The following is a 27,019-nucleotide window of genomic DNA, read 5'->3' as shown; positions in this document are numbered from 1 at the left end:
CTCCTGCACCTATTTTTCTATGTTTCTATGTGGTGTTGCATAACCGGGAGCCAATGTAGGTTAGTGAGCACAGGGGTGATGGGTGAATGGGACTTGGTGTGAGTTAGGTCATGGATAGCTGAGTTTTGGATGACCTCAAGTTTACGTAAGGTAAAACCTGGGTGGCCAGCCAGGAGTACGTTGGAATAGTCAAGTCTAGAGGTAACAAAGGCATGGAAGAGAGCTTCAGCAGTGGATGAGCTGAGACAAGGGCAGAGATGGGCGATATTAAGGAGGTGGAAATAGGCGGTCTTAGTTATTCCACGGATATGTGGTTGGAAGATCGTTTCAAATGTGGATCCAAGGTTGCGAACAATCTGGTTCAACCTCAGACAGATGTTAGGGAGAGGGATGGAGTCAATGGCTAGGGAACGGATTTTGTGGCGGGGACCGAAAACAATGGCTTTGGTCTTCCCAACATTTAATTGGAGAATATTTCTGCTCATCCAGGCTGGATGTCGGACAAGCTGTCTGACAATTTAGAGACCAAGTAGGGGACGAGAGAAGTGATATTGAGATAGAGCTGGGTATCATCAGTTTACATTTGGAAACTGACACTGTCTTTTCAGATTATGTCGCCAAGGGGTGGCATGTAGATGAGAAATAGAAGGGGGCCAAGGATAGAACCTTGGGGGATAACACTGGTAACGATGTGGGAGTGGGACGAGAAGCCATTGCAGGTGATTTTCTGGATACGATTAGATAGATAAGAATGGAACCAGACGAGTGCAGTCCCACCCAGCTGGACAATGGTGGAGAGGCGATGGAGGAAGACGGAGTGGTCAACCATGTCAAAGACTGCAGACGAGTCAAGGAGGACGAGGAGGGATAGTTTACCTTTGTCACAGTCACAAAGGATATCATGTGTGACTTTGCTGAGCGCCATTTCGGAACTTTGGCGGGGCGGAAATCTGTTTAGAGGGATTCAAACATGGAGTTCTGGGAAAGATAGGTACGGATTTGGGAGGTGACAACACATTCAAGGACTTTGGCGAGGAAAGGGAGGTTGGAGATGGGGCAGTAGTTTGCAAGGACGGAGGGGTCAAGGGTTGTTTTTTTGAGGAGAGTGGTGATGACGGCAAACTTAAGGGAGAGGGGGACAGAGGAGAGAGAACTGTTGACAATGTCAGCTAAAATGGGAGCCGAAAAAGGAAGCTGGGTGGTCAGCAGTTTGGTGGGAAATGTTCGAGGGAGCAGGAAGTGAGTTTCATGGACAAGATGAGCGCAGAGAGGTCATGAGGGGAGATCAGAGAAAAACTGGAGAAAGATGTGAGTTCAGGACTAGGGCTGGAGGGAACCTTAGAGGACGTTTGGCCCGGTGGGCTAGGGGAAGGAAGGGAAGTGGCTGAACAGATGGTCTCAATCATAGAGAAAAAGAAGTCCATAAGCTCCTCACACCTGTTGTCAGAGGTGAGGTGGAGGAAACAGGGGAGTGGGTTTTAACGAGATGGTTAGCAGTGGAGAATATAAGCCGGGGTTTATCTTTGCATTCCAGAATGATTCTGGAATAGTGAGCAATTTTGGCAGATGAGAGCAGGCTTTATGTAGTTCAGACAGATCTCTCGGTGAATGGCTAAATCAGTTGTCCACCATATCTGTTCCAGTTTGTTTCTCTTGGGCTTAAGGGAGCGAAGATAAGGGCCGTACCAGTGGGAACAACCAGGGCGAGAGAGAGTAATGGTTTTAATAGGGACCAGATCAGAAGGTGGTTTTGGGGGTGTGGTTGAGCAGATCGGTAGCTACAGAAATGTGGTGGTGAAAGGAGGACCAAAGGCTGGACAGTTGGGATTTCATGTGCAGTTGTAAGAGGGTTGGGAGAGAGTTTTTTCCAGAGGAAGTGGTCAAAGATAGCCTTCTCTGCGATTAACACGATGGGGAGTAATGAGGCCACGAGGGATGGCAAGGTCGAGGGAGTGACAGTGAATATGGGTTGGGGAGTTAACATGGAGGGAGAGATTAAGGGAGGATAGGAGGCTAGAGAACTCAGAGGAAAGACAGCATGATGAATTGAGATGGAGGTTGAAATCACCGAGGATGAGAAGTTGCTTGGTGCAGAGGCTGAGGGAGCAAAGCAGTGAAGAAATCTCGGTAATAATATTTTCATTATCGCCCACCCAAGTACAGAGAATGAGAATTTTAAATGGGAGGTGAGAGGGATGGAATAGGGTGAGATTCTCAAAGGAGGAGAAAGTGTCGGAGGAGTAGGGGGTCCAACCAAGTTGTGATTTGGTGATGAGTGCCGCACCACCACCATGGCGGTCTGAGCGGGGCAAGTGGTGGAAAGTATAGCCAGGCGGGGAGGCTTCATTTAAAGGTAAGATGTCATCGCCCCTCAACCAAGTTTCCGTCGGGGCCATGATGTCGATGCCATCATCCACGATAAGCTCATGGATGGGAAGGGCCTTTTTCGCAAGCGAACAAACATTCTGGAGGGAGGTGCGGAGAGGGTCGATGATGGCTGGCCCACTGCCAGCGTCCACAGGATCGGCGCTTGGGGGGGTTTGGCAGGGGTGGGGTGGGGGGGGTGGGGGGAGTTGGAAGGGGAGGAGATTGGCACGTTTAGCTCTGAGTGGGCACGCTGGGTGGGAAGGTCGGCGAGAGAGTAGATGGGACAGTTAGGGTTGCTGCTCGTAAGGAGGCAGCGACGAGTGCCTCGATGAGCCCTTCGTAGGATGCCAAGAGAGGCACAGAGGGAAGCTGCAGGCCTGACTAGGACGAGTCAAGCCTGGGACGACAGCAGGAGACTAGGAAGGTCAAAGAGTAATGTAGGATTAGGGCAGGGATTTGGGAGGGCAGAGTATCCGAGAAATGAAAGGAAGCATGACGACAGGAGAGAGCGGTCAGGGAAGGATAGAGAGAAAAGGAAAAGGGAGGAGAAAAAAGTGGAAAAAGAAATGAACGGCTCAGGTCCAGAGCAGCAGCCAAAGTGCACACGTGAAGTGACAGAATGAAAAGCTCAGTGTACATTAATGGGATACATATTTCCTGATGGAGGCAATGATAGGGTGACCAGGGTTAAAATCAGAAGTCCCAGGCAGGGACAAAGCAGGATGGAGCTGGCACGGAGCATCGACGAACCACTGTCCAAATTCAGAGAAAGGTGTAGTGAAGTCCAGAAGCTATTTGAAGGGTAGAGAGTTTGAGGATGGAGATTGTAGGCGTAAGAATGACCACAATCATTGCACGTGAAAGTAAATCCTTGCAGGTGAAGCATTTTGAGACATTTGTGACAGGCCTGATTTAGTCTTTCATTAATGGAAGGCTACCTTTTATTTACAGGTAAAGGATTTTTTTCAGAAAATTGATCTGGTATAAATTCAGTGTCAAGTACTTCCCGCACTCAATACCTACCTCGAGAATCCCTTTTTCCTTTCACAATAACATTTTTTTAAAACAGATTTATATAAAAACAACACTGAAGGTGGGGGCAAGGAGAGGAGTTCAGATAGCCAGCATCGACTATTGCAACATACATAACAGAGGAACTGAGTAACTCCATAAACCCCCCCACCAAAAAATAAATAAAATGCACAGCACTTTTAAATAATCCTTTTTGACAACCTGCCTGTCAAAGCAAGACCTGCACATCAATAGGAATGCAATCGGACAATCAATCATACTGATTAATATCTTCCATACTCGTCAATGGCTGTGTGCATGCAGAAATATATTGGGGAAAAAAATGAATTATGAGATTCCCCTCAAACTTGATAACATGATTAGGTTTAATCAGCAAAATAGGTTCCAGCAGACCTGTGGGTCAATCAATAAAGCAGCAGGTTAATCTTCACATGAGCTCGGACAAAGAGACAGAGAACGAAGAGAAAACTTACAAACTGCAGTCCTTGGTAGCGAGCGATGGGAAAGTCCTTCACAATGTAAGTTGGTGAGTACACACAGGGTGGGAGGACATGTTGCACGCATGACCGATCTATCGGTGGAGCTGGAGAGGGAAAGGAAGACCCACTTATATTAGAAAGCACTACAAATAAGCAAAGAATTTCAACTTTACAGGCGAAGGTGGCATAGGTTACTCTCCCGTGTGAACCAGCCACCAGCTGGCATGGTAGGTACATTAAACGTTTGGGGGCCGAAATTGTCCCCCACCGAAAACGCTGCGCACCCACCGTGTTCCGACTGTTTTCACTGCCGCGCTAGATGTGGTGGCCTCTTGCGCAAAATTCCGCTCTTTGGCTTTTTTTTTTCAAGCGGCCCAGAAGTCGGTTATAATGGTGGCGGAAGTGCGGCAGTGAGCTGAAGTTCGGTAAGCAGAGGGGCGGAAGTGGGAGGTGCGTGGTGTCCACCACTGTCACTCATCAGCATACCGCTGATGACATCATCATGCTGGCGCATCACCACGTCTCTCCCCTTCACTTAAAGGGGAGGGCGACTGCGAGCTCTGCAATTCTTTAAGTTAGGTCCACTGGACCATCAGGAAGGGTTTCGGCCAAGCCAGCGGCCTGGCACCCAAGACGTGCTGGCGGCCCGGCCAAAACTGGGGGCATAATTTCCAGCCCGACATGGCAGTCGGCCAACAAAAAAAAATGGCGGTGCATCCACCCCTTTAATGGCAGCCGCACCACCATTTTACAAGCACTGCAAGCACAGTGCGCCGACAGAAAAAGTTGTCGGGTGCACCGAGCAGCGGGAGCAAGATTTTCTCCGCGGAATTTCGCATTCGGGGGTGGTGGGGGGGGGGCACATTGGCGGTGCGTGCTCTGATGATGCACTTAGGATGGATCGGCAGTAGCGGAGTGGTAGTGGGCGGAGTGGGTCACCGCAGGATACCACAGAAGCAGAATTTTAAAAATTACGACCATTCCATGAAAAATTGGCAGACATTCTACTCCACTGCGTGGCCGCTGATTTCTGGCGATAACAGGCCTTAAGGGAAGGGGACATTTCGGCCCCTTGGTTTCCGAGATCAGTATTGCCCAATATATCAGCAACATTTGGCTAATTGCATTTCTGATCAGTAAATAAAAATCATGAGTACTAGACACTGTTGTTGGACATGTGATCTCAATATTCATATTCACATGGTGTTGCATGTGTACTTTAACCTATTTCCACATTTGTTGGTAAAATGATAACATGAAAAGCAGTATGTGACTGTTTTTTGATTGTTGTGTGCTTTCCTTCCTTATTTACTGCTTACTTCTAAAATGTTGTGTAACACAGGTGTAGGACTTCAGCACAATGGGTACACATTGTATATAGGGGAGCTGTCAGCGTAAACAGCTCAACCAATCGCGATAACCAATCCAGGCCAGTAGAAGAAAGCAAACCAACCAATGATGAGCGGTTCCAACAGGCCACATATGGCAAAGGGCGAGCAGCACCCCACTGCGTCCTGGATGGTGAGCAGGGACGGGTCTGATGTGACTCGTGCAAGACAACATGCTCAGTAATCACACTGACGAAACTGGCAACTGCTGGACAAAAATCTAGAAGCTGCACTATGTTGTGCCGTGTCTGATAAATTCGTGGCAGAATTCCAAAATTTGGTGAAAAAGAAAGATTGCAACGTGTTGCACTGAATGGTGGTAGATGTTAAGTAAATATACAGGTAAAGCACATTTGGTGTTTTCTACTAAAATGAGTGCATGTGAATCAAATGGTGCCGCCACAGCCACACTTTTGGCTAGTCGGCTGTTGGACACATTGGGGGATATTTTCCTCTGTGGATAAAGTTCAACAAAGTGTCGACATGAGTAAGTGGTGGGGTTGATTTCCTCGAGTCACTGTGCACAGTGACAGCATAAACAAACGCGGGACAGTTGCCTGTGGGCAGTCATTACAAGTGAATCCATGAAGCTGTTTAGAAAGAAAGGACAACTTTCCTGCTACATTATGGGCAGGATGCGTATGAAGATAAAAGCAACATAATACCAACGTGTTCTAATTCTCCAAAACCCCTTCATTAACACATTGTGCCAGAGCACTGGAGGATTGCAAATAGAATCATAGAATCGTTACAGCACAGTTTTACAGCGATCTATCACGATCTACTAATTTGCCTCAACTTCACCATCATCGTTCTGCTCCGCGACTGACTCTCCTTCCTATGGCACAACCTCGATCTCTCTACACTTTAAATAGCTTCTGGACTTCACTTGCCCGCTTCGGACAGCGGTTCGTCGATGCTCCATGTTGGCCCATCCTGTTGATGTCGGCTTTGCCCATCCATGGGACCTCTGACTTTCACCCTGGTCTCCCTACTATTGTATCCCATTAACTACTACATTTAAACAGGCCTACGTAACCTGAGCTTTTCCCGTGTCTATTCGTGTGCCCACTTTGCCTTCCGCTCTGGACCCGAGCCATTCAATATTTGCCCCTCTTTCCTTTTCTCTTTATCCCTCCCTGACCGCTCTGTCCTGTTATCATGCCTCCTTTCATCTCTCCTCTTTTGGACACCCTGCCCTCCCAAATCCCTACCCCAATCCTTCATTAGAATTCAACTCCTACTCTCCTGCCATCGTCCCAGGCTTGACTCCTCCTAGATAAGCCTATAGCTTCCTTCTGTCCCTCTCTTGGCATCCTACGAAGAGCCCATCGAGACATGTCGCTGCCTCCTTATGAGCAGCAACCCCAACTGTCCCATCCTACTCTCTTGCCGACCTTCCTGCCCAGCGTGCCCACTGGGGGTTAATCTTGCCAATCTCCTCCCCTTCCAACTCACCCCCACCCTGACACTATGGACGCTGGCAGTGGGGCAGCCATCGCCAACCATCTTGCATCTCCCTCCATGAGCTTATTATGGATGATGGCATCGACATCATGCCCCCGACAGAAACTTGGTTGTGGGGCGATAACACCTTATCCTTAAATGAAGCCTCTCCGCCCATCTATACCTTCCACACTTGCCCCGCTCAGACCACCATGGTGGTGGTGTGGCTCTCATCACTAAATCACACCTTGGTTGGACCTCCTACTCCTCCAGCACGTTCTCCTCCTTTGAGAATCTCACCCTATTCCACCCCTCTCATTTAAAATTCTCATTCTCCACTGCCCACCCAAGTACCATAAAAACATTTCTACCGATATTTCTTCACTATTTTCCTCCCTCAGCCTATGCACAGATTGACTTCTTTGCCTCGGTGATTTCAACCTCCATTTCAATTCATCGTGCACTCTCTCCTCTGTGTTCTCCAGCCTCCTATCCTCCCTTAATCTATCCCTCCATGTAAACTCCCCAACCCATATTCACGGCCAGCCCCTCGACCTTGCCATCTTCGTGGCCTCACTATTCCCATCATATCAACTGCAGATCAGGCCATCTCTGACCACGTCCTCATATCTTCTCCACCCACATTCCCCCTTCCACCAACCCCAACTCCTTCTCTATCCGCCCCGAAAAAACTCTCTCCCGACTCTCTTACAATTGCACTCATGAACTCCCTCAATTACTCTCTCACCCTGGCCATTCTCCCTGGTACAGCCCTGATCTTCGCTCCCTTAAGTCCAAGGAAAGCAGATTTGAACGGATATGGTGGACAACTGGTTTAGCCATTCACCACCAGATCTGGCTGGAACACATAAAGCATTATCGGGTCCTGCTCTCGTCTGCCAAAATTCTATTCCAGAATCATTCAGGAATATAAAGATAAACCCCGGCTTCTATTCTCCACTACTAACCATCTTATGTAACCCCTCTCCCCAGTGTCCACCCTCACATCCGACAATAAATGTGAGGAGCTCATGGACTTCTTTGCCTCTAAGATTGAGACCATCTGTTCGGCCGCCTCTGCCATTTCACTCCCTTCCCCTAGCCCATCAGGCCAAACTTCCTGCCCTAGCCCTGACCTCACATTTTTCTCCAGTTTCTCTCCGATCTCCCCTCATGACATCTCCGAGATCATCCTATCCATGAGACCCACTTCCTGCTCTCTTGACCCTATTCCCACCAAACTGCTGACCACCCAACTTCCTTTCCTGGCTCCCATGTTAGCTGACATTGTTAACGGTTCTCTCTTCTCAGGTACTGTCCCCCTCTCCCTCAAATCTGCCGTCATCAGCCCTCTCCTGAAAAAAAGTAACCCTCGACCTCACCATCCTTGCAAACTACCGTCCCATCTCCAACCTCCTTTTCCTCTCCAAAGTCCTTGAATGTGTCGTCATCTCCCAAATCCGTGCCCATCTTTCCTGCAACTCCATGTTTGAATCCTTCCAATCCGGTTTCCGCACCTGCCACAGTACCAAAACGGCTCTCATCAAAGTCACAAATGACATCCTTTGTGACTGTAATAAGGGAAAACTATCTCTCTCATCCTTATTGACTTGTTTGTAATCTTTGGCATGGTTACCCACTCTATCTTTCTCCAATGCCTCTCCACCGTCGTCCAGCACTCGCCTGGTTCCATTCTTATCTATCTAATCGTAGCCAGAGAATCACCTGTAGTTGCTTCTCTTCTCACCCCCGCATCGTTATCTCTGGTGTCCCCCAAGGATCTATCCTTGGCCCAATCCTATTTCTCATCTACATGTTGCCCCTTGGCGACATCATCCGAAAGCACAGCATTAGTTTCCACATGTACGCTGATGACACCCAGCTCTACCTCACCACCACTTCTCTCGACCCTGCCACGGTCTCCAAATTGTCAGACTGTTTGTCAAACATCCAGTCTGGATGACCAGAAATTTTCTCCAATTGAATATTGGGAAGACCGAAGCCATTGTTTTCGGTCCCCGCCACAAACTCCGTTCCCTAGCCACTGACTTCATCCCTCTCCTCAACTTCTGTCTGAGGCTGAAACAGACTGTTCACAACCTTGGTGTCATATTTGACCCTGAAATGAGCTTTCAACCACTTATCTGCAGCATAACCAAGACTGCCTATTTCCACCTCCATAACATCGCTCGTGACCGCCCTTGCCTCAGCTCATCTGCTGTTGAAACCTTTATCCATTCCAATGCACTCCTAAGCTAGCCTCCCACATTCTACCATACATAAAGTTGAGGTATTCCAAAATGCGGTTGCCCATGTCCTAACTCGCACCAAGTCCCACTCACCCATCATCCCTGTGCTCGCTGACCTACACTAGCTCCCGGTTAAGCAACGCTTGATTTCAAAATTCTCATCCTTGTTTTCAAATCGTTCCATGGCCTTGCCCCTCCCTATCTTTGTAATCTCCTTCTGCCCTACAACCCCCCGAGATGTCTGCGCACCTTTAATTCAGCCCTCTTGAGCATCCCTGATTATAATCGCTCAACCATTGGTAGCTGTGCCTTCTGTTGCCTAGGCCCTAAGCTCTGAAATTCCCTGCTTAAACGTCTCCATCTCTCTATCCTCCTTTAAGACGCTCCTTAAAACCTACCTCTTTGCCCTAATTCTTCCTTATTTGTCTTGGTCTTAAACTGTTTGTCTCATAATACTCCTGTGAAACGCTTTGGGACGTTTTACCATGTTGTTGTTGAAGGTGACAGGACAGGTTAACAAAGCAGTTAATACATGATATGGGATCTTGGGCTTCATTGAAACAGACAAAATAGGTGCAGGAGTAGGCCATTCAGACCTTCGAGCCTGCACCACCATTCAATAAGATCATGGCTGATCATTTACCTCAGTACCCCTTTTCTGATTTTTCTCCATACCCCTTGATCCCTTTAGCCGAAACGGCCATATCTAACTCCCTCTTGAATACATCCTATGAACTGGCATCAACAACTCTCTGCGGTAGGGAATTCCACAGGTTAATAACTCTGAGTGAAGAAGTTTCTTCTCATCTCAATCCTAAATGGCTTACCCCTTATCCTTAGACGATGTCCCCGGTTCTGGACTTCCCCAACACCGGGAACATTCTTCCTGCATCTAACCTGTCCAGTCCCATCAGAATTTTATATGTTTCTATGAGATCCCCTCTCATCTTTCTAAACTCCAGTGAATACAGATCCAGTCTCTCCTCATATGTCAGTCCTGCCATCCCAGGAATCAGTCTGGTGAATCTTCGTCGCACTCCCTCAGATTCGGAGACCAAAACTGAACACAATATTCCAGGTGAGGCCTCACTAAGGCCCTGTACAACTGCAGTAAGACCTCCCTGCTCCTATACTCAAATCCCCTAGCTATGAAGGCCGACATACCATTTGCCTTCTTCACTGCCTGCTGTACCTGCATGCCCACTTTATGCAACGTGTTTTTGCCATCAAAGTGGATAACCTCACATTTATCCACATTATACTGCATCTGCCACTCGTTTGCCCACTCACTAACCTGTCCAAGTCACCCTGCAGCCTCTTAGCGTCCCCCTCACAGCTTACACCGGCACCTAGCTTAATGTTATCTGCAAACTTCGAGATATTACACTCAATTCCTTCATCTAAATCATTAATGTATATTGTAAATAGCTGGGGTCTCAGCACTGAGCTCTGCGGCACCGCACTAGTCACTGCCTGCCATTCTGAAAAGGACCCATTTAGCCCGACTCTCTGCTTCCTGTCTGCCAACCAGTTCTCTATCCATGCCAGTACATTACCCCCAATACCACGTGATTTAATTTTGCCCACCAATCTCTTGTGTGGGACCTTGTCAAAAGCCTTTTGAAAGTTCAAATATCTACTGGTTCTCCCTTGTCCACTCTGCCAGTTACATCCTCAAAAAATTCTAGAAGATTTGTCAAGCATGATTTCCCTTTCATAAATCCATACTGACTTGGACCGATCCTGTCACTGCTTTCCAAATGCGCTGCTATTTCATCTTTAATAATTGATTCCAACATTTTCCCCACTACCGATGTCAGGCTAACCGGTCTATAATTACCTGTTTTCTCTCTCCCTCCTTTCTTAAAAAGTGATGTTACATTAGCTACCCTCCAGTCGATAGGAACTGATCCAGAGTCGATAGTCTGTTGGAAAATGATCACCAATGCATCCACTATTTCTAGGGCCACTTTCTTAAGTACTCTGGGATGCAGACTATCAGGCCCTGGGGATTTATCAGCCTTCAATCCCATCAATTTCCCGAACACAGTTTCCAGCCTAATAAGGATTTCATTCCGTTCCTCCTTCTCACTGGACCCTCGGTCCCCTCGTATTTCCGGAAGGTTATTTGTGTCTTCTTTCGTGAAGATAGAACCAAAGTATTTGTTTAACTGGTCCACCATTTCTTTGTTCCCCATTATAAATTCACCTGAATCTGACTGCAAGGGACCTTCATTTGTCTTCACTAATCTTTTTCTCTTCACATATCTATAGAAGCTTTTGCAGTCAGTTTTTATGTTCCCAGCAAGCTTCCTCTCATACTCTATTTTCCCCCTCCTAAATAAACCCTTTGTTCTCCTCTGCTGAATTATAAAATTCTCCCATTCTTCAGGTTTGCTGCTTTTTCTGACCAATTTATATGTTTCTTCCTTGAATTTCTATCCTTAATTTCCCTTGTTAGCCACAGTTGAGCCACCTTCCCCGTTTTATTTTTACTCCAGACAGCGATGTAAAATTGTTGAAGTTCATCCATGTGATCTTTAAATGTTTGCCATTGCCTATCCACCGTCAACCCTTTAAGTATCATTTGCCAGTCTATTCTAGCCAATTCACGTCTCATACCATTGAAGTTACCTTTCCTTAAGTTCAGGTCCCTAGTCTCTGAATTAACTGTGTCACTCTCCATCTTAATAAAGAATTCTACCATATTATGGTCACTCTTCCCCAAGGGGCCTCGCACAACAAGGTTGCTAATTGGTCCTTTCTCATTACACATTACCCAGTCTAGGATGGCCAGCCCTCTAGTTGGTTCCTCGACATATTGGTCCAGAAAACCATCCCCAATACACTCCAGGAAATCCTCCTCCACCATCTTGCTACAAGTTTGGTTCGTCCAATCAATATGTAGATTAAAGTCACCCATGATAAGTGCTATACCTTTATTGCACGCATCCCTAATTTCTTGTTTGATGCTGTCCCCAACCTCACTACTACTGTTTGGTAGTCTGTACACAACTCCCACTAACGTTTTCTGCCCTTTGGTGGTCTGTAGCTCCACCCATACCGATTCCACATCATCCAAGCTAATGTCCTTCCTTACTATTGCATTAATTTCCTCTTTAACCAGCAACGCCACCCCACCTCCTTTTCCTTTCTGTCTATACTTTCTGAGTGTTGAATGTTGAGTTCCCAGCCTTGGTCACCCTGGAGCCATGTCTCCATGATGCCAATTACATCATATCTGTTAACAGCTATCTGCGCAGTTAATTCGTCCACCTTATTCTGAATACTCCTCGCATTGAGGCACAGAGCCTTCAGACTTGTCTTTTTAACACCCTTTGCCCCTTTAGAATTTTGCTGTAATGTGGCCCTTTTTGCTTTTTGCCTTGGGTTTCTCTGCCCTCCACTTTTACTTTTCTTCTTTCTATATTTTGCTTCTGCCCCCATTCTACTTCCCTTTGTCTCCCTGCATAGATTCCCATCCCCTTGCCATATTAGTTTAACCCCCTCCCCAATAGCACTTGAAAACACTTCCCCTAGGTCATTGGTTCCAGTCCTGCCCAGGTGCAGACCTTCCGGTTTGTACTGGTCCCACCTCCCCCAGAACCGGTTCCAATGTCCCAGGAATTTGAATCCCTCCCTTCTGTACCACTCCTCAAGCCACGTATTCATCTGAGCTATCCTGCGATTCCTACTCTGACTAGCACATGGCACTGTTAGAAATCCTGAAATTACTACTTTTGAGGTCCTACTTTTTAATTTAGCTCCGAGCTCCCTAAATTCGTCTTGTAGGATCTCATCCTGTTTTTTACCTATATTGTTGGCACCTATATGCACCACGACAACTGGCTGTTCACCCTCCCCCTTCAAAATGTCCTGCAGACGCACCGAGACATCCTTGACCCTTGCACCAGGGAGGCAACATGCCATCCTGGAGTTTCGATTGCGGCCACAGAAACGTCTATCTATTCCCCTTACAATAGAATCCCCTACCACTATAGCTCTCCCACTCTTTTTCCTGCCCTCCTGTGCAGCATATCCACCTATTCATAAATAGAGATATAGCATAGAAAAACCAGGAAGTTATGCTGAACCTAAATAAAACACAAAATGGCATGTTTGATTTGAAATCACATTGATTTCAGTTTTTTAATTTTTTACATTGAAACCTTTTGTTCATGAAAAGAGCAAAATATACCCCATATAGAAAAACAAGATATATTATTGCTTTACCTTAGAGTCTGAAATGGTTATTTTATATTCCTGTGCATCATGTTATAGAAACCTTGACCAGAATTCTGGACAGTTAATACACGACACCAGTCATTTTAATGACAATGAGCCAAACTCACCCTGACAGTGAACGGGGCCATATTTTGTCCCGTTCGATAGGTTGCGTTGCTTTCAGGGCTGGATTAAGGGTCTGATGGGCCTGGGGCAAACTGATCCAAATGGGCCTATAGTTATGTTTGTTCATGTTCATTATATTATGTATATGATTCTGATTCTGAGTATGAAAACATAGGCCAGTATATGCAACAATGAAAGCATATATTCTGTATCAAGTAGGTATATATTCTGGTTCTGGTAACATTGCAATACTAGATTCCTATACATATATGCAAATTTCTCTCAATAACAAGTGAAATAAAACAAGCTAATAAATATTGGGGCTGAAATTGGTAAGGCCCGCCCATCTTTCGGCGGTCCCCAGGCGGCACCTACCTTTTTGGCACCCGCTGCCGCCGGGTCCCGTCAGGAGCCACTACGTTGTGTGGGTGGCAGCGCAGGCAGTGGGAGTCGGCGGGCGGGTGCAGGCGTCAACAGCCAGCGGCATCAGTGGGCATCAGGTGCAGGCCTCTCCACTCGGAGAACTTTGGAGGGCCTGCAACGCACATGCGCGAGATTGCGTGAGGTTTTTTTTGCAATCTTTTTACCCACCTGACATCATTTCGGCTATGTTTGAGGCATGTGCTTAAAGGCACAGCACTCTCTTACAGCTGTGAATGGGAGAGGGAAAAGTATGAGTTGGAGATTGGAGAGGGGAGAGTCTGAGTGGGAGAGGGCAGAGTCTGAGTGGGAGAGGGCAGAGTCTGAGTGGGGGAGGGCAGAGTCTGAGTGGGGGAGGGCAGAGTCTGAGTGGGAGAGGGCAGAGTCTGAGTGGGAGAGGGCAGAGTCTGAGTGGGAGAGAGCAGAGTCTGGTAAATTGAGAGTAACAAAGTCTTGGCAAGCATTACTTTAATCATTGAAGATGAGTGGCCAAAAATCTGCAATGAAGACTGTCAAAAACAGGCGTAGACTCCCTGGTTTAATGAGGAGGAATTGGAGGAGCTAGTAACGGAGCTGGAGCACAGGTAATACAGGAAACGTTGAAACGATTTGATGGCGGCAGCAAGAGTGAGTAAAAATGTATTGCACCCTCCTGGTCCAACTGCAAAAGGGTTGTGCGCCAGATGTGTGGGTGTGTGTGTGGGGGGCATCAGCAAAGGGGCTAAAGGCTGCAAAGTTTCTTTGTGCAGACATAAAATGCATCCAAGGCAGCAAGCCTGAGTGTGACGGGAGGGGGTCCAGCAGAGGTTGCAGAATTGAGCAGGTTGGAGGAGCATGCATAGGCATTGGTGGGTGATCGCCGCCATGCATGGATCAAGGCACACCATTGACCTCTGGCATTCAGAGGAACCGTCAGACTCCAGCATCTCCCACCCCAACGTTGTCACCACCCAACACAGCAGCTCCTCCACCCACCCCACTCCCCCCCAGATCACCCATTTCCATCACTCCCACCTCCACCACCCTGAGCCACGAAGAAACATAGAAACATAGAAACATAGAAAATAGGTGCAGGAGTAGGCCATTCGGCCCTTCTAGCCTGCACCGCCATTCAATGAGTTCATGGCTGAACATGCAACTTCAGTACCCCATTCCTGCTTTCTCACCATACCCCTTGATTCCCCTAGTAGTAAGGACTTCATCTAACTCCTTTTTGAATATATTTAGTGAATTGGCCTCAACAACTTTCTGTGGTAGAGAGAGGAGGGAGAGGAGGGAGAAGAGCCCGTCTTTGAGCCCCTTGAGCTTGAGGAGCTGGAAGAGGATGACATCAGCCTCCTGTCATGTGTGCCAGCTGTCCGCAAAACCTCAGCATCGGGCTCGGAGTTCCTGGGGTTTTGAACGGACTCCACACTGGCAAGCTCTACCAAGCGCAGAGGCGCGAAGGCAACTAAGGCGCCTGAACCCACCAGGAGCGAGCAATCAGCTAAGGATGCAGGACGGCTCTCTGTTATTCAGGAGATGGTCCAGCTATCACGGACGAGAGCGGAGATAGGTCACGATATGCTCCAGACTCCTCCCTCTTCAACTCAGACTCTGCCCTTTCCACTGCCCTGTATAATGAGTCCTGGCACCAGGCCATCACAACACGACAAGGGAGGGTCACCAATGCAGGAAGGCTGCCATTCAATTACATTCACTTTAGCTAATTGCAGGCCAGACTTTAAGGCTTGCACTTCAACCCTCTTTTTCTGAGGCCAAACATGGGAGAGTGCCACCCCGGAGATGACATGGTCATCAGTTACATTGCAGTACATTAAATATATTTTCCTGTCTTCCATACCTCATGTAATGCACTTCTGACTATCAGTTGCAGCAATGCGCCATTTCTTTACATCTTCTAACTTTCGCTTATTCAGCCTGCCGTGCAGGAGTTCCGAGGAGAGCGCTTGCTTTGGGAGTCTTGTGTCGGGCATGCGGATGATGTGGCCCACCCAACGGAGCTGATTGAGTGTGGTCAGTTCTTCGATGCTGGGGATATTGGCCTTATCGAGAACACTGACGTTGGTGCGTCTATCCTCCCAGGTGATTTGCAGGATCTTGCGGAGACAGCGTTGGTGGTATTTCTCTAGCGATTTGAGGTGTCTACTGTATATGGTTGATGTCTCTGAACCATATAGGAGGGCGGGTATCACTACAGCCCTGTAGACCATAAGCTTGGTGCCAGATTGGGTCTGTGGTGGATCTGCTGGTCAAGATCACGGCTTGCATGTTGTCGTGGAGTAGGCGGAGGATGGCGACAAACTTTTGGGGCAACCGAAACAGAGGAGGACGCTCCATAGTCCCTCGTGGTTAACAGTGTCGAAGGCCTTTGTGAGGTCAAAGAAGGCCAGGTACAAGGGTTGGTGCAGTACCCTGCATTTCTCTTGCAGTTGTCGCACCGTGAAGATCATGTCCGTTGTATTCCGAAGTAGAGGGAATCCACATTGTGACTCTGGGAGGAGCTCCTCAGCCACAGAGAGAAGACGGTTGAGGAGGATTCAAGCGATGACTTTCCCAGAAGGCTGATAACAGGGTGATTCCTCTGTAGTTGTCGCAGTTGGACTTGTCCCCTTTTTTAAAGATGGTCATGATTACGGCATCTATAAGATCTCCAGGCATGCATTCCTCCTCCCAGAGGAGAGAGATGAGGTCGTGCATTCGCAACAATAGTACCTCTCCGCCATATTTTAGTGCCTCAGCGGGGATTCCATCTGTTCCTGATGCCTTGTTGTTCTTGAGCTGCTGGATGGCCTTTTCTACCTCGTGCAGGTCTGGAGTTTTGCTGAGATGGTGGCGGGTAGCATGCTGCGTCATTGAGTCGAGGACACTCGTGTCAAAGGCAGAGTCTCGATTAAGGAGATCTTCGAAGTGGTCCTTCCAGCGGGCTCTGACTGCCTCGGTGTCCTTGATGAGTGTCTCCCTGTTCTTGGCCAGCAGTGGGGTGAGGCCTTGGGTGCTTGGGCCATAGGTGGACTTAACTGCGGTGAAGAATCCTCGCATGTCATGACAAGCGAGCCCCAGGTGGGCAGAGGAAACGTTTCAAGGACACCCTCAAAGCTTCCTTGATAAAATGCAACATCCCACCGACACCTGGGAATCTCTGGCCAAAGATCACTCTAAGTGGAGGAGGAACATCCGGGCGGGCGCTGAGCACCTCGAATCTCGTTGCCGAGAGCATGCAGAAAACAAGCGCAGGCAGCGGAAGGACCGTTCGGCAAACCAGACTCCCCACTACAGCTCCTTCAACGACTGTCTGTCCCACCTGTGACAGAGACTATAATTCCCGTAGTGGACTGTACAGTCACCTGAGAACTCACTTTTAGAGTGGAAGCAAGTCTTCGATTTCGAGGGTCTGCCGATGATGATGATTCAGCCTGACATAATCCCATACCATCTGCGCAGTCACGATATGTGCATGAATATGTTCCGCATTAAATGCTCTCAAGACTCTTGGAGAGCATCTCCACGAAACCTTTACCATCTTTCGCTACTCATTGCCGCTTTGTCCACCACACCTTCCCTTCAACTGAGTCATATGGAGAAACATATCTGAACTCTCTCTGTGCGGGTTAAGGTCCATCACATTACTCTTTATGTGCTGTGAGAGTTATTCAATGTGTCAGATTTATTACATCTCTCAGAATAGACTTATGTCCATCACCACAACAAGGCACGCTGGGTACAGGTCTTTTGTGATTAAGTAGTTTCCTTGCAGTACAAAGAAATAAAACTTAACAAGGTGATAGTGATAGTCTAGTTATTGAAACCTCAACGGTAGGCCACTGAGTCACCGCGGTGCTTGTCTCTTGCTATGTTCTATTGACCGTAGTCCTGCCTCAGTTTGGTCTGTAATCGCGCTGCTCCTAAAGTCGAATAGCTGTAACTTTATATCCTTTTCCTCCCATACAAATGTTGAGAGTGTCTGCAGCTGTCTCAGGGTTATAATAGATCATTCTAAGATGAAGGGTTTGACTTATGAAGAAAGGTTGGGCCTATACTCACTGGAGTTTAGAAGAATGAGAGATGATCTTATTGAAAAATAAAAGATACTGAACGGGCTCGACAAGGTAGATACAGCGAGGATGTTTCCATTCGTGGCGGAAGCTAGAACTAGGGGGTATAGTTTAAGAATAAGGGGTCGCCCATTTAGAACTGAGATGAGGAGGAATTTCTTCTCAGAGGGTTGTAAATCTGTGAAATTCTCTGCCCCAGAGAGCTGTGGAGGCTGAGTCATTGAATATATTTAAGGTGGAGGTGGACAGATTTTTGAACGATAAGGAAGTGACAGGTTATGGGGAGCGGACAAGGAAGTGGAGCTGAGCCCAGGATCAGATCAGCCATGATCTTATTAAATGGTGGAGCAGGCTCAAGGGGCCAATGGCCTAATTCTGCTCCTGTTTCTTATGTTCTTATGAGTGCTTCTGACCTTCTATGTTATATCTAGTGCTGCCCTGAGAACTTTTAGAAGGACTGTGTCACAGAATTAATTAATGAGCTTTGGCTGTACAAAATGTGACATGCTGCATACTTTTCAGTTATTGATAATTATTTGGCCTTGGCCATTGTGGTTCTAAATTAAGGTGTTTCAGCAAGGTAAAAAAAAAGTTTCCATCAGCTTAGACACATTTTCGTCACTTTTATCACATACCAATTAAACGTGAGCATGATCAATAAACTAAACCAACATCCAGCGAACTTTTTTCCAGCAGTCCCACTCCTGATGGTCCAGTATCTGCACCATAGCTGCGATGTGCAGTGCTGCAGCACTCGGAGCCCTTCTCCCTGCCGCCCCACTCACGGCCAGCTCACACCTGCTTTATGCCAGCGGTCCTTCTGGCGGGCGGCAGGTCGATCTGAGGCCAGCATCGCTGACCAGAATGGGCGATTTGCAGCATCCGGCATGGGCGGACGGCATGACGTCACACCGGTGGATCCCTTCACGACCAATCTCCCGTCGGGCAGAACCTGGACGGCAGATGGGCGGTTCCAGAGGAATCACCCAGAAAAACTACATTTCTGGCGGAACCTCGGCAGCTGCGGCGCAACCCCTACCAATTTCGGCCCCATTCTGTTCTGTATATAGGTACATTAGTGTATATTGGTACTTCTGTATATACGTACATTAGTGTATATTGGTACTTCTGTATATACGTACATTAGTGTATATTGGTACTTCTGTATATACATACATTAGTGTATATTGGTACTTCTGTATATAGGTACATTAGTGTATATTGGTACTTCTGTATATAGGTACATTAGTGTATATTGGTACTTCTGTATATAGGTACATTAGTGTATATTGGTACTTCTGTATATAGGTATAAACAAGTGAATCTATTTTCCTAGGTCTTGTTTTTCCTCTCCTATTGTCTATTCTATTCAGTCTATTTGGAAGGCTTTATATTTTTTTCCTACATTTATTTGGTGGGCCTATGGTCTTTGGTGGGCCTGGGGCTGCAGTCCCATCCGTTCTATGGTTAATCCGCCCCTGGTTGCTTTGTGCGGTTGATTGCAGCACTAGGCGATGCTTGGTGACTAAGGCTTTCGGGGTGTTCCTTTCACAGCCAAAAGAGAGAAATTGTCACGCACAGGCCCTCAGCTCGATCCAAAACAGTTTCGGTATCGAAGGGACCCGACCTACATTTGCGGCAATGTTTTCAATCGGGTCGCACGGTGTGGCTTAGCAAACCAGAAACCGCAGAATGCCACAGCGCAGCTTCCTGTTCGTTGGCAGCAGTCACTCCGAAGTAGCAACTGCATTTAAATGATATTAACTACAGAAGGCTGTTGGTTAAGGTATGTTTTTATTTCAAACACTGCTCCGTTATCTTCTAGAACTTGCATTGCATCTGTGAATTAAATTATCAGTGTATGATATGTTGGAGTGTGCTACAGTGGGCATTGCAGGGTATAATAGAGAGAATCATAGTGAGCAGTAATGGGTATGACAGAGAGTGGTATAGTGATAAAATCAGAAAATGCTGGAAATACTCAGCACGTCAGTCAGTATCTGTGGAGAGAGAAACAAAGTTAATGTTTCATGTCGGTGACCTTTCATCAGAACTGGAAAAAGTTAGAGATGTAACAGGTTTTAAGCAAGTACCTGTACAGAGGCAGAGAAAGGGGGAGAGAGGAAAAAAGCAAAAGGGTGATGGGGTGAAAGGCAGGAAAGATTTAATAACAAAAAGGATGATGGTGTTGCAGTGAGCAGTGTAAGATATTAGAGAGTGTTACTGTGAGGGGTGTAGGATATGTTATAAAGTATTAAAGTATTACAGTGTCAGAGAGTATTACAGTGAACGGTGTAGGATACGTTATAAAGTGTTACAGTGAGCGGTGTAGGGTATGTCAGAGTGTGTTACAGTGAGAGGTGTAGTGTATGTCAGAGTGTTACAGTGAGGGGTGTAGCGCATGTCAGAGAGTGTTACAATGAGGGGTGTAGGGTATGTCAGAGTGTTACAGTGAGGGGTGTAGCGCATGTCAGAGAGTGTTACAATGAGGGGTGTAGGGTATGTCAGAGTGTGTTACAGTGAGGGGTGTGGCGTATGTCAGAGTGTTACAGTGAGGGGTGTAGCGCATGTCAGAGAGTGTTACAGTGAGGAGTGTAGTCTATGTTAGAGAGTGATACAGTGAGGGGTGCAGAGTATGTCAGAGAGTGTTACAGTGAGGGGTGTAGGGTATAAGAATATAAGAAATAGGAGCAGGAGTATGCCATACAGCCCCTCGTGCTTGCTCCGCCATTTGATAAGACCTTGGCTGATCCGATCATGGACTCAGGTCCATTTTCCTGCCCGCTCCCCATAATCCCTTATTCCCTTATCGGTGTCTTAAATTATCTCTGTCTTAAATTTATTCAATGTCCCAGCTTCCACAGCTCTCTGAGGCAGCGAATTCCACAGATCCACAACCCTCTGAGAAAAAAAATTTCTCATCATCTCAGTTTTAAATGGGCAGCCCCTTATTCTAAGATTATGCCCCCTAGTTATAGTCTCCCCTATCAGTGGAAACATCCTCTCTGCATTCACCTTATCAAGCCCCCTCATAATCTTACACATTTCGATAAGATCACCTCTCAACCTTTTCTCATAAGTCAACCCCCTCATCTCCGGAATCAACCAAGTGAACCTTCTCTGAACGGCCTCCAAAGCAAGTAAAACCTTTCATAAATATAGAAACCAAAACTGCACGCAATATTCCAGGTATGGCCTCACCAATACCTTGTATAACTGTAGCAAGACTTCCCTGCTTTTATTCTCCATCCCCTTTGCAATAAAGACCAAGATTCCATTGGCCTTCCTGATCACTTGCATACTATCCTTTTGTGTTTCATGCACAAGTAACCCCAGGTCTTACTGTACTGTGGCACTTTGCAATCTTTCTCCACTTAAATAATAACTTGCTCTTTGCTTTTTTTCTGCTAAAGTGCATGACCTCACACTTTCCAACATTATACTCAATCTGCCAAATTTTTGGCCACTCACTTAGCCTGTCTATGTCCTTTTGCAGATTTTGTGTGTCCTCCTCACACATTGTTTTTCCTCCCATCTTTGTATCATCAGCAAACTTGGCTACATTAAATGCAGTCCCTTCTTCCAAGTCGTTAATATAGATTGTAAATAGTTGGGGTCCCAGCATTGAACCCTGTGGCACCCCTCTAGTTACTGATTGCCAATCCTCTATCCATGCTAATATTTTACCCCCAACCCCGTGAACTTTTATCTTGTAACCTTTTATGTGGCACCTTGTCAAATGCCTTCTGGAAGTCCAAATACACCACGTCCACTGGTTCCCCTTTATCCACCCTCTTTGTTACATCCTCAAAGAATTCCAGCAGATTTGTCAGTTATGTCAGAGAATGTTACAGTGAGTGGTGTAGGGTATGTTAGAGACTGTTACAGTGAGGGGGGTGTGACATCTACGAGAACTGAGCAGGGTCAGCGTGTATATAAAAGAAAACCCAGTTGTTTAATGTGGAAGCCTCTTCAGTGTATAGAGTTTATGAATTCTGTCCATCTCTTTTAATATGATATTTTTTACAGAGAAACACATTATTATATATTATATATGAAACATTCACACCCACAGAGGACTCAGTAGCTCAAGTAATCTTATTAGGGCTATTCATGGCTGTGCTGAGTGTCATTATGCACAACATAAAACAAGTGTTGGCTTGCCATCAGTATAATTACCATAACATCTCTACTAGCTCCTCTCCATCTGTCACATCTTATTAGGTAACCAAGGTAACATGCTAGCTTTTTTGACAGTTGACAGGTGTTATGTTTTTTGTGCTTTTGGTGGGTTCAAAGGGCAACAGATGATGACATAAGCATTTACCCATGATGGACAACAACATAATTTTTAAGAAATGATTTTTCCTCCACTGCAAACCACTTTCAACGTAAGAATTAAATATTTAAGAATAAATAACTGCATGGCTGTCCAAAATGATTTAAACAAAGACTATTGAACTTGGAGAATGTAAGCACAAGATTGTTTGTCTATAAAAAACGCTCCTCTAGGTGCAGGATGTTAGTGCTGGGGAAATGGAAGAGTTTTCTATTTTGGGACACCCAGGGTCAATGTCACCATTTTTGTTTATTTTTGAGCTAGATATTCCTTCCAGTTCAGTGTTACCAGCCTCTCCCGTAAGTGGCCCTCATGTCCCCTACGATATGGAGTGTGCTTTATGTGGCCCAATATCTCATTAAACAATAGCATGACCCAGGGATCATAGCAGACGACCTTTGCTCTGTATACTGGCGACTGTTGCCTATCATGCCACGACATGAAATCTCCTCTCTTTTTGGAAGGTGCACTAAAAAGCACTCAATGGAGATGATACCTTTAAAACTTAAAACCAACAATGCATTATTTTACAGGCTCGAGGGGCCGAATGGCCTACTCCTGCTCCTAATTCACAATGTAGAAATGAACAGTATGCAGCTTTCACAGTGAGAACAATTAATTTGCTGCACTCCTCAGTGGAGGAAAGCAATAAATATGCAGCTTACAAACTTTCTTAATGCTGGTTCACTTCCTCTAGCTAAGCTCCTCAAGCTAGTTGCCTGAGACTTTCACAGTATAATAGACATTTTCTTATTGCTGCTGTACAGCTCAGTGTGCGTGTGTCCGTATGCATGTGTGTGTACATGTGTGTGTGTGTCTGTGTGTGTACGTGTGTGTGTGTGTGTTTCTGTATGTGTGTGTACGTGTGTGTCCGTATGTGTGTATGTGTGTGTGTCTATGTATGTGTGTACGTGTGTGTGTGCGTGTGTGTCCGTATGTATGCATGTGTGTCCATGTGTGCGTGTGTGTCCGTATATATGTGTATGTGCCCGTATGTGTGTGTCCATATGTATGTGTATGTGCCCATATGTGTGTGTCCATATGTATGTGTGTATCCGTATGTGTGTGTCCGTATGTATGCGTATGTGTGTGTATGTACGTACGTGTGTGTCCGTATGTATGTGTGTGTGTCCGTACGTATGTGTGTGTGTCCGTACGTATGTGTGTGTGTCCGTACGTATGTGTGTAAGTGTAAGTGTGTGTGTCCGTATGTATGTATGCGTATGTGTGTGTCCATATGTGTGTATGTACGTGTGTGTCCGTACGTATGTGTGTGTGTCCGTATGTATGTGTGTGTGTCCGTATGCATGTGTGTGTGTGTGTCTGTATGTATGTGTATCCGTATGTATGTGTGTGGGTGTGTCTGTATGTGTGTACATGTATGTGTCTGTATGTATGCATCCATGTGTGTGTGTCCGTATGTATGTGTGTCCGTATGCATGTGTGTCCGTATGTATGTGTGTGTGTACATGTGCTTGTGTGTGTCTGTATGTGTGTACATGTGCGTGTGTGTCCGTAAGTATGTGTGTATATGTGTGTGTGTGTGTGTCTGTATGTATTTGTGTGTGTGTGAGGGAGGGATGTCTGTCCCTTGCCTAAAGTCTGTGAGATAGGAGGAGGAGTTTGGCCCACCAACATGACAATCAAAGTTTCTACCCTTTGACGCGTGAGCACGAGACTCCCCAGTAGCTAAGCTGCTGCACGTCTGGAATGCAATGACTCCTGAACCCTCAGATGTCACAAACTAGCCATCTGCTCACTACAATGCTTGATGTACATAACGATCCTAATTTTGTTTAGTAATTTACATTCCAAATCATTATGGTAAACAGGCTGGTTTCAAAATGTTGGATTATTGCCGAGAAAAAGTGCTTAATTGGACATTATAGAAAAAATTATAAATAATACATCGACAAAATTATTACAGTCAGTATCGAGCATTTCACAGGCCTGGGATAATAAATGGATACATAGTGAACCTCTCTCTCTTCCCTGTCTCAACAATGCTTCTCAAAGATAACCTCAGAAACACATATTTTACTGAAAACAGATTGCAAAGAGCCACAGGAGGGGGAGGAAGGCACTGTGAGCATATCACAGAGATCATGGCGAGGACAACACTACGCGTCAAAGTAACCGAGATCTTCCATCTCCCTTCATTGATAAACAGTATGTGCAGACTCACTGCTCTGAAGTTATCTGGATATTTATAAATGGTAATTATTTGAGTCGTCTTAAATGGTTCATTTTGTCAGCAAAGCAGAGAGAAGGTAGATTAATCAACTACTAGACATAAAAATCTATCAGAAACACACCCCCAGAAGTGCTTGTGGACTCTGATCTGTATTTTATTACACTGATAGAGTGACAATCTAAACAGAACTCACTCAGGAAGAAGGTGTCCCTGGGATCTGGTTTGAGCATGTCTGCTGCATGCAGCTCTCTGTGTACCATCTTGTGACCTCCTGCATGACTTGCAAGGGTTTGTGGGATATGATCAACGCTGTTCATCTTCAGTGATGCTTCTTCTGTGATTAAAAAATACATTTTTGCACTCAGTAGTGGAAATTGGAAATATAATTGATAAAGTAGAATTAAGGACACAGGGTGCAGAGATTATATGCAACGAGAATTCAAGATATTCAGTCACTCTCTCTTACATATCCTGTGTAGACTTGTCTGTCAGAGAAACGCATGTTCTGGATTTAGTTCTGCCCGTTCAGTATCTGCCACACACAGAACAGGTCAGAGCTGGGTCTCTGTTTTACCTGCTCGTTAGGTTCGGATTCTTCAGTGCAGTGATGGTAGAGGACAGTTCCGCAGGCCCCAGCAGTTCTTTGTTACCTTGCCCAAGTGGCCATGCATCATAGTGAGTTTAGACAGTGAGTATTGGCAAACTATTCTATTGCGGGAGGGAAATGCGACCACACTAGATCCTACTTTGGAGTCACTGGATAGTTATCAGGTGAGAGAATTTTGGCCCTGATATTTACCGAGCAGTGCTTTCAGCATGGTGGGGTGGGGAGGGGAGGTAATGGAAGGAAAACCCAGGAGTAAACCCTGCAGCAGAAGAATGCAGAGGAGGAGCAGGTGGGTCTAGTGGTGAGGGGGGGTAAGGGAAGAGATCTGGGGGAGGGGGTAGAGCATGGTTGGCAGGGGAAAGAGTGTGGTCGGGTGCAAGATCATGGTTGGTGGGGTGGCGGAGGGGCAAGATCGTGGGAGGGTAGTGCGTTGTCGGGGTTAAGATCGTGGAGGTGGGGGCTAGAACGTGGTCAAGGAGCGAGATTGTGATCGCAAGGGTGGTAGATCATGGTCAGGGGGCGAGATTGTCTTCGCCGGGTGATAGAGCGAGGTCAGAGGAGGTGGGGGAATTGCTGACGGTGGTTGATAGAGCATGGTCGGGGAGCCTAGTTGGCGGTTGGGGTGGAGATCATGGAGATAGGGGTTGGACAGACTGTGGGGACAGTGTGGGGTTTATGGGGTAGCTAGTTGGGCCTGGAGGAAACACATCTACTCCTCCTGGCTCATAAGCAGTTAAGGCTTATGGATTCCGACCTTCTCACCTCCTCTTACATGCGGTTTTCGTGCGGGCAAGGTAATCGGCCGACATTAGTTAAATACAGAAAGCGTCTTAAATTGGGGGCATGTAGCCCCCTTAAAAGCTTTTATTAAACAACCCGCCATCTGAGAGTGGTTTAGCCGCTCACACCCACCCACCCACCCCCGCGCCCCCCCCCCGGCTCAAACTGGTAGTGGGCAGGCTCATTGCAGGTAGGGTTCGTGTTTGCAATTTTAACCCCACCCGACCCAAACCTGGCCATTTTGGAGGTTAAAATTACCCTCCTTGACTCCATAGCCCATGGGCTAATTATAGTGTCCCCACCTGATTGAGATCAGCTCCCTCAGCATAGACAGGAGACTGAACGTGGGACCTTGCGGTCTTTATGGCTGAGTACCACACCACGTGGTGCATTTTTACCGAGTACACCATCGAGGGGGTCTGATTGACCTTTAGTGATATCAAAAGATGGAGCACAACCAGAACAAATCTACCAGGATTTTTAGTCGGCAAAATTCAGAACAGATACAATAATGGATGGCATTTGGAATGTAATCTTTCAGCACCACTGAGACAGGGAAATATTACTTGTATATAACCGTGTGTTGAAATGTCAGCTGAGCTACAGTCTGCGAGATGCAATGTGTGAGATTACACTCCCCATCGGGGCAAGGGCTAACTAACTCCTGAAGTAGAAACATTTCAGAGTAGTACCAATCAGTCCTCCAAACACGTTTCCACAGCTTTCCTCATTACCAGTGCAGTAACCATTATTCAAGTCGAGAGTAATATCATAAAATGTCTATAGAAATAAAGCACAATAGAATCCATGGCTTAAAATTGTACTTCTATATTTATAACGTGATTTAAAACTGTGTGCAGAATGAAAAAAATCAAAAATAAAATTCATGTTTTTGTAAGTATAAATTTATAGTGATAAAATATGATTAAAAGCAACTTCAACTAATTTTCTTGGGAACGAAAACACTGGCTTAGAAATACCGGTCGAAGTCTTCCCGCGGGCAAACCACTGAAGAAAGGACAGAAAATGTGCACTTACCTGAAGCTGCTAGGCCCGCTCGAGATCCCGCTCCTGACTGCGCATCGCAGCACGTGCACGTCGGGTCGTGCGCAGGCCTGGAGCTGGAGTCACATGGCTCTGGGCAGCCAATCAGGTATAGCATAGCCTCATTCATAGTAATCGGAGTTTCGTAAGTCCGAAACTCCTATTACTATGAATGAGAAACACCTCCAAACACCCAAAACACTAATAAAAAATAGAAAATATTCACTACATATTTAAGATTCATTTAAATTAAAGTTATTAATGTCTTA

At 46.3% G+C, this 27,019-nt stretch overlaps 1 protein-coding gene across 1 annotated transcript in view; it reads right to left on the bottom strand.

The window, feature by feature from the left end:
- Positions 1 to 27,019, bottom strand: part of LOC139279435 (N-acetyl-beta-glucosaminyl-glycoprotein 4-beta-N-acetylgalactosaminyltransferase 1-like) — a 980,786-nt gene that overhangs the window by 196,734 nt on the left and 757,033 nt on the right. The window contains exons 10-11 of the mRNA XM_070898559.1: positions 24,513 to 24,653; positions 3,873 to 3,982 (exon numbers count right to left, since the gene is read on the bottom strand). Coding sequence (XP_070754660.1) covers positions 3,873 to 3,982; positions 24,513 to 24,653 — 251 coding nt within the window. The remainder of the gene's footprint in view (positions 1 to 3,872; positions 3,983 to 24,512; positions 24,654 to 27,019) is intronic.

The sequence above is a fragment of the Pristiophorus japonicus genome, chromosome 14 (genome assembly GCF_044704955.1).
Source record: "Pristiophorus japonicus isolate sPriJap1 chromosome 14, sPriJap1.hap1, whole genome shotgun sequence".
Taxonomy (NCBI): Eukaryota; Metazoa; Chordata; class Chondrichthyes; family Pristiophoridae; genus Pristiophorus; species Pristiophorus japonicus.
Note: the sequence above shows the minus strand (reverse complement) of the source record. Positions and strands in the feature narration are given on the sequence as shown.